The sequence below is a fragment of the Panthera uncia genome (assembly GCF_023721935.1).
Source record: "Panthera uncia isolate 11264 chromosome B2 unlocalized genomic scaffold, Puncia_PCG_1.0 HiC_scaffold_25, whole genome shotgun sequence".
In the NCBI taxonomy this organism is placed as follows: Eukaryota; Metazoa; Chordata; class Mammalia; order Carnivora; family Felidae; genus Panthera; species Panthera uncia.
In genome coordinates, this window is record NW_026057581.1 from 2028124 (window position 1) to 2046529 (window position 18406).

The following is an 18406-nucleotide window of genomic DNA, read 5'->3' on the forward strand; positions in this document are numbered from 1 at the left end:
AGCATTCCTAGCTCTTCTTTCTCCTATATACCTTAAGTATGTCCAGCCCAGGGCTTCTCAACTTTGGCCCAATTAAACATATGAAGCCAGATAATTTTTGTTGTTGTGGGGGCTGTGTGTGCATGCAAGGTGTCTACAGTGTCCTTAACCTCTATCTGCCAGATGCCAGTAGCATCCCACCTGTCCACCGATGATAGAACCAGAGCTATCTCCAGACACTGCCAATTTTCTCCAGTTGAAAACCACTGATTTAACGTCAGATACAAAAGTCTATTCTGCAGCATTTTTGCAACAACAACTTTAACACAGCAATCTTTAGAGTTTACTATTCCTATTTTCTTCCTTAAAGAATAAATTTGGCCAAATGGAGAGCTGCTTATTTCAGTTTTCACATATATTCCCCTGAAGTTGGATTTTTTAGTCTTAGGTACAGGCAATTATAGAACTCCATAAATAATCCACACAACGATTCAACAAGCATTTATTAAACACCTACTGTGTGCTCAGCACTGTACTAGGCACTAGGGGGTGCAGAGATACAAATGTAAAAGTTATTCCTGCCCTCAAGGAGCTTACAATTTAATTCTGAAAATAAATACAAATGTGAAACTACAATACAGAGAGCTAGAAAATAATTACAAAGCAACATATTAGTAAGTGCGTGGACCACAGTACAAACTCAAAGGGTAAGTGCTGAGGCAGCACAGAACAAGGGAGGTCTCAGTGTGAGGTGAAGTCAGGGAGAGCCCACTCGAAGATATAAAGAAGCTAGGCTTTGAAGATATGGATGCGTAAGAAGTGGGGCCAAAAAAAAAAAACAATCCAAACAAAAGAAATTGCATGAGAAAGGCACGGAGGCAAGGGCTTGTAAGACAGCAGTGGAAGGCCACGGAAGTTTGAACAAGAAGAGTCAAGGTGAGTATGCCAGAGAATTAGGCTGAGGCAGGTGAAACATGAAGGGCAAAACATGGGAGAACCTGGAACACCGCTGCTGGGACAGCAATCATCTGCTGAGTGTTTCTGAGCGAAAATGAATTTTGAGGAGGATCACCTTAGAAGCGTTACTGAAGGGGGTCTTGAAAGCAAGGACACTAGAAAGAAAGAATTACAACAGCTGGGGCCTCAGATGACATGGCTCTGCAGAAGGCTGCAGGGGATGGCAGAAATGTAAAAGATCCAGCCTCAAGGAGAAAACGGAGAACTGGAATGACTCAGCAACATTTGAGACACGTACAGTGAAGAGCAGAAAAAGACTAAAGGACAACTCCAAGACAGGGCAGGGCGCCTGAGGAGCTCAGGACACGATCTCAGGGTCATGAGTTTGAGCCCTACCCTGAGCGTGGAGCCTACTTTAAAAAAAAAAAAAATAAAGAAATATGAAGGGCAGTGAGTCTATTCAGGGTAAAGAAGCTAAGCAATAATGCCTATTTAAAAGAAAAATGTAGGCTGGGGGACAAGAGTGAGGAGTTCCGTTCCCAAATATCAAATTATGTAGGTAACTGACCCATAGGGTGGTAAATAATTAAAGTACTGAAATACAGAAGTTAAGTGTAAATAATCAAAATAGATAAATAGAAGCAAATACAGAAAAAATACTGGATAAAACCAAGGCATGGAGATTATTTTCAGTGGAGAAAAAAGACTAATAAAGAAAAGCTAAAAATTAGGAGGAAAATGATCAAAAAAGATCCCACAAGCCAAAGAAAAGAATTCCTGAGATGCAGGGTCCCTACTCAACAGTGCGAAATATGGGTCAAGGACAAGGGGCGCCTGGGGGTGGCTCAGTCAGTTAAGCATCCAACTCTTGCTTTCGGCTCAGGTCATGATCTCAAGTTTCTTGAGTTTGAGGCCCACATTGGGCTCCCTGTTGACAGCGCAGAGCCTGCTTGGGATTCTCTCTCTGCCCCTCTCCTGCTCATATGCTCGCTTTCTCTCTCTCTCAAAAACAAAACAAAACAAAACAGGACAGGAACTTAGAAAAGGCATTGATATTTGTCCATAGGACACTTCAGTGGCATGCTGAGTACATAAGCCAATAAGAAGTTTTAAGAATATATTAATGAGAAAATGGGGTTGAACAATGGATGACATGTTTGAAAGATCATGAATGACAAGAAAAACAGAATGGTAGCTGGATATGGGCAGTGAAGTTGAAGGTTTTCCACATTTTACGCTGTAGGTAAACTTAACTACTGTCATCCCAACGGACCATATGCCTGGCTGGGCGCATGGGTATTTCATTTCCCCCCACAATTCTACTTCCTTGGGGCAGTTTAGAGAAATGTACTCGAATCTGTACCTTATTGCTTTATCCTGCCAGTTACTCTTTTAAACATGCTTTACTTGTACAATTTAGCTTTCTAATACTACAAAGCATCAAAAGTATCAGCATTTAAAGATAGAATCATCAATCAAAATGACATTTTCAATCAACTGCACTACACAGTGCTGTACCACTATGCATTCCCTTCCCCAGTAGCTACCTATCCAATGGCCAGGGACACTGGATTTTCCAATGGCTGGCCAGGGCCGGTGTGCTCATTAGAGACAATACAGCACAGTGGTCAGCAGCACAGGCTCCAGAATCTGACACTGTTGGGCAGAGCCCCTGCTCTGTCATTTCCCAGCTACATGACCTTGGTCAACTCACTCACTTCTCTAAGCTTATTTCCTCATCTATAAAATGCAAGATATAATGTGTGTCGTAACCATGAGAAACACTTAGCATAGAGCTTGGCACACAGTACGTACTTAATAAATGTCAGCTATTACTATTTCGAGTCTCAGAACCAAGAGTAAAGCTAACTGCTGTGTATGGCAATCATCCACCACATTCTAGCACTGCCACTTGCTCAATGGAGTAAACCTTTGAAGCCTGAGACGCCTCTCCTAGGACTATGCTGGATGGCAGCAGAGTGACAGAAGAACCACTTTACCATGCCAGGTCCTAAAATGAGAAGATCATGATGGGAGAAGGTATTGGTGAACAGTTCATTTCAGATCAAGAGCATAAAAATAGAATCTGCAGGATATAAAGGAATTTAGCAGCACACATCACTCAGTTAAGAGCTCACAACAAGGTCATAAAGATGGAGCAACCACACTCTGGTGCAGTGATTAGCAGAGACCAAGGATGGCCTTCTATGTGTGCCCCAAATAAACAACAGCCTTTTCTACCTTCTTACACCATGTGGCTATTTCTGGATGCGGCTGAACCAGCTTCAATAGTTCCTTCAGGTCCCAGTCTGTCCTTATTCTTTCCAGAACACTGATCTTTCAGGGCACATCTTTCCTCTGAATTCGGCCAGATGCTTAGTAATTATGGATTTAGTGCATAGCATGGCTACACATTACTGTAGTAAAGAGATGTTAGCTGGTGTGCCTACAGTCATTTCAACACGTTACTCTAAGAGCCCTCACCGGACAAGTGCTCCCCTCAACCGCCTGGGAGACCGTGCACGTGTGCACGTATCTTCCCTCGGACAGTGACTCCATCCCGTAAGACCCGCATGTGGGCAGCACTGGCCTCAGGCAGAGTTCGTGTCTTACAGAGGGTACGCAGAGAACAAGGATCTAGAGACCAGATTTACTCCTGGTGTCTTGAAATTTCAAGTACAAGAGAATGAGGAATGGAATTCCCTTCAAGTGCAAGGGAATCTATAGTCCAAAAAAAAAAAAAAAAAAAAAAGAGTAAGAAAATAAAGGATAATGGAAAGCACTATTTTGAAAAAGTTAACCAAGGAGGGGTGCCTGGGTGGCTCAGTCAGCTAATTGTCTGACTTCTGATTTCAGCTCAGGTCATAATCTCACAGTTCAGGAGTTCAAGCCCTGCATTGGGCTCTGCATTGGCAGTGCTGGGCCTGCTTGGGATTCTCTCTCAAAATAAATAAACTTAAAAAAAAAAAAAAAAAAAGAAAATAGAAACAGTTAACCAAGGAAACCAAGGAAACCAAGCATGACCTGTGACAGGTGGGTATCAATGGCTCAATGAAATAGGTAGAACAACCTTGATGTTGTCAGTGGTCAGGGTGGGCCATAGCGGGATACAGAAGGGATTTTATAGGGAAGGAATTTATGATATAAAAGTTGGACCTTTACAATGAAAGATTTTACGACTGGTTTTTAAAAACACCAATCTTAAAATAACATGATTAGTAAGTGCTGTCCCTGTTCAGAACAGTCAGCGTGAAGTTGTGTCAATTCTCCTGGCGTTTTCTTCAGAATGTGTAGCATATTCCTCGGCATAGGATTAATGGAATCAATTCCCATTTTGAAGCTGACTTTGGAAAAAAAGCCAAAAATGACTCAACTCCAAGTCTGGTGAACAAGTGGGTAATGGTCCAAAACGAGATACTATTCAAGACTAGAAGTCTTCCAAATGTTGGGAGGAGTGGTAGCGCTACAGCAACAACCCGGACCGCCAAATTGAAAGGGCAGACCGTGTTCGGATGCACAGGTTCTGGTGTGCTGCTTAAAACAGCCTTGTTACTTTATACAATAGCCCCTGGTATATGGAAAGCCTCAAAGGAGAAAGACGGTGCCCGGTAATGAGTTAATATTGTGTTTCCGCTAGCTTACAGATGAATTCAGAACAGTGAGGAACTGTGGGGTGAGGTATTCGACAGATCACCGCTGTGCATTTATAAAGCTAATGGCAAGAGACAGATGGAGAATGAAGGGTGAGGTGCTAAGGCCATCTGAGGAAGGGGGACGAAGGCAATGACAGCAGTGACAGACCATCCAGTCAGGGGTTTGTGCAGACTGACGGGAACCTGAGAGGGCAGGACTGTAATGGGCCAGAAGGGATGAGCGCACGTTCTCTGTAAGGATTTTGAGTCTTCAAGCACCTGTCTCCCCTTTCGCCCACACGATGCTATAACTGGAACAGCGTCCACACCTCTGTGCACCACGGCATACAGTGGGAAGGTGGAAAAGAGAGCCGGAAGTCATCCAAAGGTACAACCACCCAAGCTCGAGAGCAGCCAGGCTGGGTCTCCACTCACCTCCTTCTCTGCTTCGCTCCCACAAACATCACTTCTTTTGCTGACACAGGTGCTGGGGGTGGGGGTGGTGGAGGACACGTATGGATGCTCAGTGACTCAGAGGAGTCAGTGAAGGTGATATATGAAGAAAAATGCTGGAGTGCTGTTAAAAATATAGCATTCTGAGTTTGCGTGGGAATACGGTTTTCCACTATCAGGAACGTTGGGATAAAAGAACACGCACACTTAAGCATAAATACGTTACGTGTCTGTAAAAATTTCCCTAGAACTAGGTTCTTAGAAAGCTAAGTACAAATACAAGTCTCACAGGGAGGCTGCTTCAAACTCTAAAGTAGCTTCTCGGATCAGATCGGGATAACAAGTGCGCCTGCCGGGGAATCAGTGGGGGGAGGAGATCACGGGAGATGGGAAGAAGCAGAGGAACCGGGAGGAGCCTCTCACACCTACAGCTACCCACCCGCAAGACAGAATTAAGCGCCTCCACCAGCAGCCACTTGCTCAGATGCTACTGTGTTTCTAAAGGATGCATCAGGCCAGCAGGAGCTCCACTCCAGCAGACCCCTCCTAAGACAGTCAAGCTGATCCACCTGCATCAAGGAACCGGCCCAAACTACCGAAGAGCTATTCAAACTCTGCCACCGCTATCGATTCTGATCCCACGTTAAGGTTGTAGTGATGACAAAGTTTCTGGCTTTTCGCTTGCACTGAAAGACCTCTCACCAGCACGTGGATTCTCTAATTCTGAATAATGCCCACACTAGGACTGTAGTTTTTTCCCTAAACTCCTGCGGATTCAGATTTTTCTCCACTGTGGATTCTCTGATGCCGAATGAGACTTGACCTCTGAATAAAGGCCTTCCCACACTCATGACATTGATAGGGCTTCTCCCCTGTGTGAATTCTCAGATGCTGTATGAGGCCAGTGTTCCCATTGAAGGCTTTCCCACATTCTTTACATTTATAGGGTCTTTCTCCAGTGTGGATTCTCTGATGTTCAATCAGGCCTGACTTCTGACTGAAGGCCCTCCCACACTCATTGCATTTGTAGGGTTTCTCCCCAGTGTGGCTTCTCTGATGGCCAATGAGGTGTGAGCTCCGCCTGAAGGTTTTCCCACACTCCTCACACTCATAGGGCTTCTCTCCTGTGTGGATTCTCTGATGTCCAATGAGGTGAGAGCTATGACTGAAAGCTTTCCCACACTCATTACATTCATAGGGTCTCTCCCCACTGTGGATTCTCTGGTGCAGAATGAGGCCTGCACTCTGACTGAAAGCCTTCCCACACTGATTGCACTGATAGGGCTTCTCCCCAGTATGAATTCTCTGGTGCAGGATCAGGCCCGTGTTTTGACTGAAGGCTTTACCACACTCCTTACAGTGATAGCGTTTTACTTTGTTGTGGATATCCTGATGGGAAAGAAGGGCTGACCTATAACTGAAGGCTTTCCCACACACGTTACATTGATAGGGTTTCTCCCCAGTGTGGATTCTCCAGTGGCGAACAAGGCCTGAGCTCTGGGCAAAGCTCTTCCCACATTCGTCACATTTATGCCGTCTCTCCTGGGTGGGATTTCCCCGCTGCCTCTCTAATCTGCCCAGAAGATCTCGGGCTTCTCCACGCTCATGACCCCCGATAACATCCCCGTTGCATTTGGCAGCTGTCTCTCCATGTGGTTGGATTCCAGTAGATATTACCTGTTTCGAAGCTAATTCCCTGTTCTCACTCCTGGTCTCACCACCTGAAATTAAAATGTGATAAACATCAAGCCAATGTCACTTTCTATTCTCCATGTTAGAAAGGAATAGAATATAAGGGAAAAGGAAAACACACAGGGAAAAACTACCAGCAATCACACAGCTTCCATCTGTCTCCAAGCTGCTATCATAATCCAGGGAGATGAGAACAGGGCCAAGCAGAAGTACCACAAGCCAAATGGGGAAGAAAGGCCATGAACAAGGAGGGCTGTTGGGAGGCACGAAGGCAGGGAAGGGACCACCTGAGGGGCAGCTGGGGAGTGGGTAGGAATACAGACGTAGTGAATGACCCAACAGGACAGGAATGGGAAAAACCCTGGCACTGACAGGGAGGAGCACGACAGGCCCGAAAGTCCCACAGGGCTGGGAGCAGAGGACTCCCACTGGCAGACAGAACAGTACCCAGAGTAAGCCCTGGATCAGAGAATAAAAGTCCATGGGCCAGCACTGTTTCTCTCTGTTAGTTCCTGAGTTTAAACTTAAGAATGTCTTTCAGACAACTCACAGCTACCATCACATAACAAACAAACAAAAAAACCTTAAATGATGACAATAACCAGAGCTCTCCTTACCCAGGGAGAACATGTTTCTGTAATCTTCTGGCCTGTCATCTCTATGCAGATCCTTCTGTGATGGATCAAGAAGCCACTCCTCTCGAATTAGGGACACAGCCATGTCTTCGATCTTCTCCAAAGTCTGAAACAAAACAAAATCCCCATGTGGGACTGGCACTGTTCCATGGCTCAAGCCCAGACTGTCAGAGGTCCGCCAGTGCTGGGGAGGATCAAGGGGTGGGAACATACTGTGTAAAGGGATCTGACTAAGCGGGGGACAAAGAGGGAAACGCACCAGATTTGGTGGGGGAAGTCAAGAATCCTGCAGAAACATCTGGGGCAAGTTCCTGGCGAGTACTGCTACAGAGAGCCTGGGCACGTGGCAGATGCCACCTGTGCTGCGAAGCAGATCTAGAGGCAGTACAACTCACCTGCAGCCCTGCTGTGAGAAGCGTGGCCGTCATCTGCTGGCTCCCAGGACTTCCTTTCTGGGAAGAGGCAGGACTCTCACAGGTAGAGATGGCTGAGAGGAGAAAGAAGCGAGGAGTGAGACCACCCTGTCCCACAGTTGCAGGAGCCGGCACTAACCCATTCCAAAGCTGTCTGCATTTCAGAAGATACGCATGTCAGAGGTTTTGCACAAGAAGTGCTGAGCGGCCCCTGGCTGCCTCAGTACGTGGAGCATGCGGCTCCAGATCTCGGGGTCATGAGTTTGAGACTGCTTAAATAAGCACTTAAAACATTAAAATGAAACATAAAATGAAAGAATGTAAAATATAAAAAGTCAAATCAAATCAAATCTGACATCTTGGCCTCTGGGTCCACACTAATGGCTGCCCACAGGACATCTGCACTTTGATGTCCCACTCAGCCTGAAATTCCGTGTCAAAAATAGAGTGCTGGTTTCCTAACAGGAGCTGCTTTTCAATTTCTTCTCTCCCACCAAAACTACGTTCCATCCTTGTGCTTGTGTACAGCATTTCTTCAGGTCTTCATCTCTTGGCAAATGGAATATGAGAACCAACAGAACCAATCTACCTCCATTAACTCTATTACCTTCCTGAAATGTCCACCATGACTGCCACTATCTGCTTCCCATAGGTATCAGACGGTGCAACACCAGTAAACAGACTACTGTGTTTTGGGGAATACGCTTTAGAACTTTAGACAAGAATTATATAACTAACTGAAACCGTTCCTATGTTTCTTCTTTAGGAATGTTAAAAACCCATTTATACAGAACTGCTATAAAACACATAAATGAAAAAAGAAATGCAGAGTAAACACAAGATGACACTAGAATGGTCTTGTTCTGCAAGAAGTTCTCAAAAAAATGATAGGGAAGTGTCAAAAGGACACAGAAGCCAGACTGAGGGGGGCCTCCTCTGAACAAATCTGAGACAATTTAGGCATCAAAATAAAGACAATAATAAAATAAAGATAACTAAAGATACTTTATTTCTGGAATAAAGTAAGAATTTAGGAGTCCATACTGACATATAAAGTAAGATGGGGAGGGAACACTTTCTATTACAAGTAAGGGTAGAAGGAATGACATAGTTAGAAAATCATCATTTTGTAAGTCTTAGTAATCACCGATTCAGTCAAGAAGCAACAATGAATATTAAAACTAGTATTTTAGCAACAAAAGTTTGATGTGGACCAAATACTTACACAGACTCAAGAGTACTTCCCCCACAAATTACTTATTTATCATAAAGGGAAAAATAGTAACCACAATGATTACCTTAGCAAAAATAAGCCTTTTTAAAAAAAAACGTGTATTTATCTTGAGAAAGAGAGAGAGTATGCGCCAGCGGGAAAGCAGCAGAAAGGAGGAGAGAGAATCCCAGGCAGACTCTGCTGTCAGCGCAGAGCCTGATGAGGGACTCAAATTCATTAACTGTGAGATCATGACCTGAGCCGAGATCAAGAGTTGGACATTTAACCCACTGAGCCGCCAGGCGCCCCAAACCCAACCAAGAATAACCTTAACCAAGTCATCAAAGGTACCAACACCAATAACAGGACAATTTCCTGTTGTAATGCTGAGAAGGATACAACAGTACTTTTGGGGAGTTCCTGACACACAGGCACAGCTTGAATTTACTCGTAAGGAAACATCACACGAACCCAAATTTTACAGCTATTCTATAAAATAACCAACCCGTACTCTCAAAAAATGTCAAGGTCATGAAGGGCAAAGAAAGGCCAAGAAACTATTTTGAATTGAAGGAGTCTACAGAGACAAAACAACTGACTGCAAAATGGAATCTTGGATTAGATTCTGGACGATTACTGGGACAAGGGACAAAACATGTGTATGAACTATGGACCAGATTAGTACAGTAGCAGCATTACACTTCCTAATTGTGATGCATTTATTGTGGCTATCAAAGAAAATGCTCTTGCTTGAAGAATTATATACTGAAATAATTATAAATAAAGTGGCATGATGATACCAGCAAAACCTCAAAACGTCTATGTTGTTAATACATTGAGGTAACATGGGTCGGTCAGTGGGCTGAATGTGCAACTCTTGATTTCAGCTCAGGTCATGATCCCAGGGTCATGGGATCAAGCCCCATGTCCGGGCTCGAGGTGTGGAGCTGGCCTGAGATTCTCTCTCTACTTCTCCCTCTGACCCTGCCCAGCTCATGCTCTCACGTTGCAGGCATTTGTAGCACATCCTCCCCTCCCCACCACTTGTTAAGCACCCAACTCTGGTTTCTGGTTTTGGCTCAGGTCATGATCCTGGTTAGTGGGATCAAGTGAGATTCTCTCTCTCTGCCCCTCCCACCTCCCAACATGCACATGCTCTCTCCCTCTCTCTCTCTCTCAAAATACATATATAAACTTAAAAAAACAAAAACAAAAAACACACTGGGAAGGCACCTGGATGGCTCAGTTGGTTGAGCATCCAACCTCAGCTCAGGTCATGCTCTCACAGCTCATGAGTTTGAGTCCCATGTCAGGCTCTCTGCTGTCAGCTGCAGAGCCTGCTTCAGATCCTCTGTCCCCTTTCTCTCTCTGCACCTCCCCTGCTCACTTTCTTTCTCTCAAGAATAAACACATTTAAAAATTAAATTAAACTAAAATTTAAAAAAATATACTGGGATAACAGAAATGTGTGAATATATAAGAATCCCCGAATTCTTTGATTTGTTCTTGAACTTACCAATGGGACTGACAGTCTATATTTGAAGCCTAGATAAACACTTAAACTCAGATCTTAGGACCGGTCTGTACACAAAAATTCTAGTTCCTGGTTCTCCAGGAACTCAACAGGTACTTTCTTTCCTATTCCTCCCTCTCGTCAATGAAATCTGGTTCCTTACCTTTCTCTTGTGACCCTTGGGACACCGGAGATTTGTGCTGCATTGCCATGGGTCGGAGCTGAGTATTTGGAAGCCCTGGCGTAGACTCTGAATGTACGACCTCCTCCCAGAGTCCATGTCCATGTGCACGGGCTGGGACCTGAAAACAACAGGGCAGCTGCATTACAAGAAATTCCTTTGCGAGAGGAAGTGAACAACATAAAACAATCAAGAAGAGCTCATCTCTAGGGACACACTCACTTACTTCCTAGAGGCAGTAAGAACACAGATGTGTTGATTAGCGCAGAAAGGCATCATTTCTGATGCCTTCCTACCATTTTGCACTCCCAAGGCATGGGAAGCCTGATAAACAGAAACTTAGAGCAGTTATTCAACAGAAAAAACTTTTGGTAACAAACCAGGAAACCTTAGTTCTGGTCTCAGATCTACCTTTAATCATGAGTGTCCAAAGTAACTGAAGTAATTCAAGCTACCCACATACCAGTTTCCCACTTGGCAAAGATCACTGCAAGGATGTTGAGGATAAAAAACGTACACGTATCCTTTACAAAAATAAAAAGGACTCTACCAATATGAGCCACGCCGTACCGGAACCATTTTTATCCTCACAAACAGAAATCGACACCCAGCGCTCATTCCACCGCTGCGGTGCTGGTGTCTATCACCCAGCTTGCACACACCGTGGGCACAGCATGCACACATCCGTCTACTTACTGGCCGTCCTAATATATCAATCTGTCTTTCTAAATCCTCCAGCAGGGTCACCACCTCCTCTCCGTTCTCTAGCTGATGTTCCTTAACCAGAGTCTGAAGCTCCTCAGGCAGGATGGTCAAGAACTGTTCTAGCACTAATAACTCCAAGATCTGCTCCTTGGTGTTCAAATCTGGCCTTAGCCACTGATGGCAGAGTGCGCGGAGTTGGATCAGAGCTTCTCGGGGTCCTAATGTCTCCCGGTAGCATAACTTCCTGAAGCGCAGACGGAATGACTCCTGGCCAGGAGGGTTATTTTCATGCAGACTAGATTCCTGGTCCCAGCCATGATCTTCCTCTACCTTGACAATTACAAGGTCTTCTTCAGGAGAGTGGTCTGGTGGGGATGAGGCTGACAACTTTCTTGATTCTGCTGCCATTTAGGGCTGGAAAAACTCAGGAGGCTCGTTTCCACTACCTTCTCTATCTTCTTAAGAAGAACCTTCCAAGGGCCTCTTTTCTAAGGGCAATTCTTGGAGAAGAGAAATCGTCAAACAATATTAAAGCAAATCAAAGGTCATAGTAATTTACTAAGACAGCTTAACAAGTTCCTACCACAACACAGACTTCATGGCTTGGTCATTTAAGTGATCCTCTCCACTGTTCCAGAAGTAACGCCTTACCTCCTTAGCTTTCTGCCATGCCAAATCCATCTGGGGAATATTCCCTTCCTTCTGCTTCCTCTCCTTGGGGATGGGGAATATGGCAAAACAAAGTTAGGAAACCATGTAGACTGGGTCTAATTGAAGGTCTGCATTTAACCTCAGCTGGTCTTCACTGATGCTGATTTAACCTTCCGTATTTGCAACTCTAGCTATACTGTTTCTACACACTTCAACTCTCAACCTATCCCTTGTGTTCAACAGACCTTTCTTTCTTTCCTTCTTTTTTCTTCCTTTCTTTCCCTTCTTTCCTTCCTTCTTTCTTTCTTGACAGAGAGAGAGGAGTGGGGGGGGGGAGAGAGAGAGAGAGGGAGGGAGGAAGGAAGAGAAGCGGGGCTCATCCAAAGTGGGGCTCAAGCTCACCTGAAGCAGGGCTCAAGCTCACCCAATGTGGCACTCAAACTATGAGATCATGACCTGAACTTAAGGACTGAACCACCCAGGCACCCCAACAGACATACACTTCTACATAATCTAGCTCAAGCTATTGTCCAGAATTCCTAACACCAAAGTCTTCTCCACCTAATGTCCATTATCCTTCTGTGCTCTCCATCTTCCCTCCTATGTCAAAGCTAACTACTTCTCCCGTGGACCTTATCTCACTCTACAACTCCTTGGAGCACTGGTTGCTACCTTTCCAGGAACCTAAATGCCCATCTACACACACTAACAACCTCCAGAATGTTTTATAAATAGAATCATACAGTAGGTATCCTTCTGAGTCTGGCACCTTCCACTTGGCATAATACATATGAGGTCATCAACGTCGTGTGTACCAGTAGTTTATTCCTTATGGAGATGTATGTTTATCTGTTCCCTAGTTGAGAGTATCTCAACTCATTTTCAGTATTTGACGATTACAAATAAAGGCACGATGAACATTTGCATTTGAGGTTTTGTGTAAACATGTTCTCATTTCACTTGGGTAAATATCTAAAGTAAAACTGATGCATCACATGGCAGGTCTATGTATAACTTTATAAAAAACTGTAAAACTTTTTTTTTTTTAATGTTTATTTATTTTTGAGAGAGCATGAGCAGGGGAGGGGTGGGGAGAGAGGGGAGGACAGAGGATCCAAAGCAGGCTCCATGCTGACAGCAGAGTCCAAAACTGTTTTCTAAAGTGCCTATAACACTTTGCATTCCACTGGCTATATGTGAGAACTGGTTCTCTCTATCCTAACAAGCAGCATTTGATATGGTTTTATTTTTAATCTTAGATATTCTAACAAGTATGTAATGGTATCTCATTATGGTTTAATTAATTAATTAATTTTTTAACCACTCCCTGATATCTCACTATGGTCTTTTTTTTTTTTTTTTTAATGTTTATTTTTGAGAGAGAGCGAGCACACACCACAGATTCTGAAGCAGGCTCCAGGTTCTGAGCTGTTAGCACAGAGCCTGATGTGGGGCTCGAACCCACGAACCACGAGATGATGACCTGAGCTGAAGTTGGTTGCTCAACTGACTGAGCCACCCAGATAGATGCCTATTCACTACGGTCTAAATCTGCATCTTCCTTCTACTTCTGTAGAGCATCCTTTCACCTGTTTGTCTACCACCCATATTATCTTCTCTGGTGAAGTTATCTGCTCAAAACTTTTGCCTGTTTTAAAAATAAACTTCTTTATTATTGAGTTTTGAGAATTCCTTACATATCTTGGACACGAGACCATTATGATATATATGATGTGCAAGTATTTCCTCCTCTTCATTCCTTTAACAGTGCCTTTCCAAGAACACAAATCCATAACTTTTCTGAAGTCTAATTTGTCATTTTTTTTCTTTTAGGGATTGTGCTTTTGGTGTCATACCTAAGAAATTTTTGCTGAACTCACAGTCGCAAAGATTTTCTCCTGTTTTCTTCTAAAACTTCTATAGTTTTAGGTTTTACCATAGGTCTATGATCCATCTTGAGTTAATTTTTTTAAGTAATCTCCGCACCCAACATGGGGCTCAAAATCATGACCCCGAGATCAAGAATCACACACTCCACCTACTGAGCCGGCCAGGCATCCCAAATTTTGAGTTAATTTTTTGTACAGAATTTGAGTTGTGGATGGAGTTTAACTTTTTGGAACACAGCTACCAAATTGTTCCAGCACCTTCAAAAAGATTACCCCTTTACCGACTGAATTATCTTTACATCTTTGTCAAAAATCAATGGACCACGTATGTGTGTTATTATTTCTGTAATCTCTATTCTGGTCCATTGACCTATATGTTTACCCTTTTCCCCAAACAAAATTGTCTTGATTATTGCGGCTTTAAAATATTAAAACCAAATATTAAGAGTCCTGCAACTTTGTTGCAATATTTTCAAAATTGTTTTGACTTTAAGTTTATTTATTTTGAGAGAGACAGAGACAGTGTGAGTGGGGTTGGGGCAGAGAGAGAGGGAGAGAGAATCCCAAGCAGGCTCCACACTGTCAGCAGAGAGCTTGATGCAGGGCTCGAACCCACCAAACTGTGAGATCATGAGCTGAGCCAAAACCAAGAGTCAGACGCTTAACCCACTCAGCCACCCAGGAGCCTCTGTTTTTTCTAATTCCATGGTCTTTTGATATAAATTCCTACCAACCCTCTCTCCCGGAACTGGATTTGTGCTGGATCTATACAGCTCACTGACATTTTAATATCCATTCTATAAACACACTCTATCTCTCCATTTAAGTCTTCTCCAATTTCTTTCATTAATGCCCCAAATACCTATTCTTAAAGGAATTGACAGAATATTTTCTCCTTTAAAATCTTTTCTTGGAGCACCTGGCTGCCTCAGGCAGAAGAGCATACAACCCTTGATCTCAGAGTCATGAGTTCAAGTGCCACGTTGGGTGTAGAGCTCACTTTAAATGAGTAATTTTCCTACAGTTACGTATTATTAGTTGCAAAGGAGTTTTGACTTCCTAACTTAATTGTATGTTCTCTATAAGTAAAGATCTGTATCTTTTACTTTATTGATAGAATCAAAGATCATTCAAGGGCTATTATTTATAATATCTAACACGGAAGGTATCTGTCTTTGTTTAAGAGCAAGATTTAGATACAAAACCTACAGATCTAAAGACTTTATTAAAGGGTCCTATTTCTTTGTGGGTATGTCTATGGCCTTTAGCTTTGGTAACAGACATCACTTCTTGCCTGTACTTGCAGTGGTTAAGTGGTCTTCCTGCCTTTGGCTATTCTTTTCTCTCATTCATGTTGTCCACAGCTGCCTGTTGTGGGTTGAACTGTGTCCTCCCAAAAGACATGCTGAGGTCCTAACCTCTGATACCTGTGAATGCGACCTTATTTGGAAATAGGGTCTTTGCAGATGTAATTAAGTTAAGGTTATACTGGAGTAGAGTAAGCCCTTAATACAACATGACTGGTGTTCTTTTAGGAAAGTAAGAGACACAGAGACTGAGATATACAAAGAGAGAGCCATGTGAAGACACAGACAAAGAAGAGAGCTGTGAGACCACAGACGCAGAGGTAAGGAGTTATGCAGCCACAAGCCAAGGAATGCCTTTAACAAGCAGAAAGTCGGTGAACGTGGCTCTGCCAACATCTTTTTTTTTTTTTAAGTTTGTTTTTTTTTTTTCTGTTTATTTTATTTTTGAAAGAGAGGGCACAAGTGGGGAAGGGACAGAGAGGGGAGGGGACAGAGGATCCGAAGCAGGCTCTGCTCTGACAGCAGAGAGCCCAATGTGGGGCTTGAACCCATGAACCATGAAATCATGACCTGAGCCAAAGTCAGACATTTAACCAATTTAGTGCCCCCAGGCACCCCTGCCAACATCTTGACTTTGGACTTTTAGCCTCCATAACTACGAAAGAATAAATTTCTGCTGTGCTAAGCCACCCAGCTTGTGCTACTTTGTTATAATATGTTACCCTATAAAATTAACACCTTTCTAGAAAGACTTTTAATAAATATGTAATATAACTCATCACTTTAAAATCTTTTGAAAGGGAACCCACCTCTTCAGCATGATATGCAATGTCCTTTATGGTATGTAAACCTGCTTACCTTTATCTACTATAAGCTCACCTTCACATACCTTTTCCAAATGTGGCTTTCTTTTTAAAAAAAAAATTTTTTTTTAATGTTTATTTTATTTATTTTTGAGAGACAGAGAGAGACAGCACAAGTGGGACAGGGCAGAGAGAGAGAGAGAGAGAGAGAGGGAGACCCAGAATATGAAGCAGGCTCCAGGCTCCGAGCTGTCAGCGCAGAGCCTGACGCGGGGCTCGAACTCACGAGCCGTGAGATTATGACCTGAGCCAAAGTCGGACGCTCAACCAACTGAGCCACCCAGGCACCCCCAAATGTGCCTTTCTTTAAGCTCCACTCTATTACAGAGCTCTTTATTCTAGTTCAGTGGTTTTCAACCGGGCCAATTTTGCTCCCCTCTCCCAGGGACACTTGGCAATCTCTGAAAACATTTCTGGTTGTTAAAACTGAAGGGAAGGGATTCTACTGGTATCCAGTAGGTAGAAGCCCAAGATGCTACTAAACATCTTACAATGCATAACACAGACCCCCCAACAAAGGATGATCTGTCAATGCCAAGGTTCATAAAGCCCGGTCTAGCTGAAACCATTCACTCGAACTTAAAAGTCTCAGCTTACCTACTATTTTTTCTTGAGGTGTGTGTCACTCCCACTCTGACATGCCCCAACCCACAAGCAGATTAAGGTGCTCATTCTTGCCAAGACATTTTTCACATGGTCCAAATAGAGGATTGATCACATTGTGTAGGTACTGTAAATGTGTGCCCATGGCCACGGTTTTATTGCAAATGTTTGTTTGTGGCAGTCACCTTCTTCTCTGTCCCTCTTATAAAACAAGGAAGTTTTATTACATATTTGTATTCCAGAAAGACCACAAAGGCAGCACTACAGACAATGGAAAGGAGCATAAATGAAGGCAGTATATCCAAAACAGCTGGCAAGAGATGAACATGAGAAAACCACACCTATAATCCTCAAAGAAAGAGGAGAGACAGGCCCTTAGGAGGAAAATCAGATTACATCTACTTCTTGACATGAGTCTTGAAAGCAGTGCCTCTTTCAGGAGTTTTTTTTAGGGGGCAGGGGGAAGAATGGGGTAGGGGTAGTTCAGTCTCTACAATCAAATGAAAACACAGAGCTTTTCCACAGAAAAAAACCCCATAGGCACAAAAGCTTACATTCAATTTCAGCACAGTTCACAGAACTGATGCCCATGCAAGGACTCCAGGGCCATTAAGAACCTTACTTAGAGGGATGCCCGGCTGGCTCAGTGGGAAGGGTTTGCGACTCCTGGTCTCAGGGTGCTGAGTCTGAGCCCCATGTTGGGGGGTAAAGATTACTAAAAAATATATCAGGGCGCCTGGGTGGCTCAGTTGGTTAGGCAGCCGACTCTTGATTTCAGCTCCGGTCATGATCCCACAGTTTGTGAGTTCAAGCCCTGTGTCGGGCTCTGTGCTGACAGCACAGAACCTGCTTGGGATTCTGTCTCTGCCCCTCCCCAGATCGCGCACACTCTCTCCTTCTCTTTCTTAAAAAAAAAAAAAAAAAAAAATTATATATACATATATATGTATATATACATATATACACACATATACACATACACACACATGTGTGTATGTATATATGTATATATGTGTGTGTATATATATATATATATATATATATATATATAAACTTAAAAAAACAAAAAACCACCCTTAGAGAGCATGGACAGAAAAGGAAAAAAGTTGGAAAATTATCTTTAAAATTCTATATGGTTGAGGGGTGCCTGGGTGGCTCAGTCAGTTAAGTGTCTGACTTCAGCTCAGGTTGTGATCTCACGGTTTGTGGGTTCGAACCCCGTGTCGGGCTCTGTGCTGACAGCTCGGAGCCTGGAGCCTGCTTGGGATTCTGTGTCTCCCCCTCTCTCTGCCCCTCCCCCACTCATGCTCGGTCTCTGTCTCTCAAAAATAAAGTAAAACATTAAAAAAAAAGAATACCTGGTCAAGGGGTACCTGGGTGGCTCAGTCAAGCATCGGACTCTTGACTTTGGCTCAGGTTCACGGGTTTGAGCCTCACATGGGGCTCCATGTTGACAGAACAGAGCCTGCTTGGGATTCTCTCTCTGCCCCTTCCCCACTCTCTCTCTCAAAATAAAATGAACTTTAAAAAAAAAAAAAAAGAATACTTGCTCAAGTTTATTGATTTAGGAAGTTAAAATAGTCAACATGTACAGTCTCCTGATCTCAAATGCTACATAATCCTGTGAACTACTAAAGACACAACTCAGATTTAAAAGCATTATTCTCTTGGGCGCCTGGGTGGTGCAGTCGGTTGAGCGTCCGACTTCAGCCAGGTCACG

The 18406-nt window shown here is 43.5% G+C and overlaps 1 protein-coding gene across 1 annotated transcript; it reads right to left on the minus strand.

The window, feature by feature from the left end:
* Positions 1-464: 464 nt before the first annotated feature.
* ZKSCAN8 (zinc finger with KRAB and SCAN domains 8) lies at positions 465-17615 on the minus strand. The gene is made up of 5 exons (XM_049654719.1): positions 11365-17615; positions 10651-10789; positions 7744-7835; positions 7331-7454; positions 465-6742 (listed from the first exon to the last, which is right to left on the minus strand). Exons 1-5 carry the CDS (start codon positions 11779-11781, stop codon positions 5781-5783), a joined length of 1734 nt encoding a protein of 577 aa, XP_049510676.1. The 5' UTR covers positions 11782-17615; the 3' UTR covers positions 465-5780.
* Between the last annotated feature and the right edge of the window lie 791 nt (positions 17616-18406).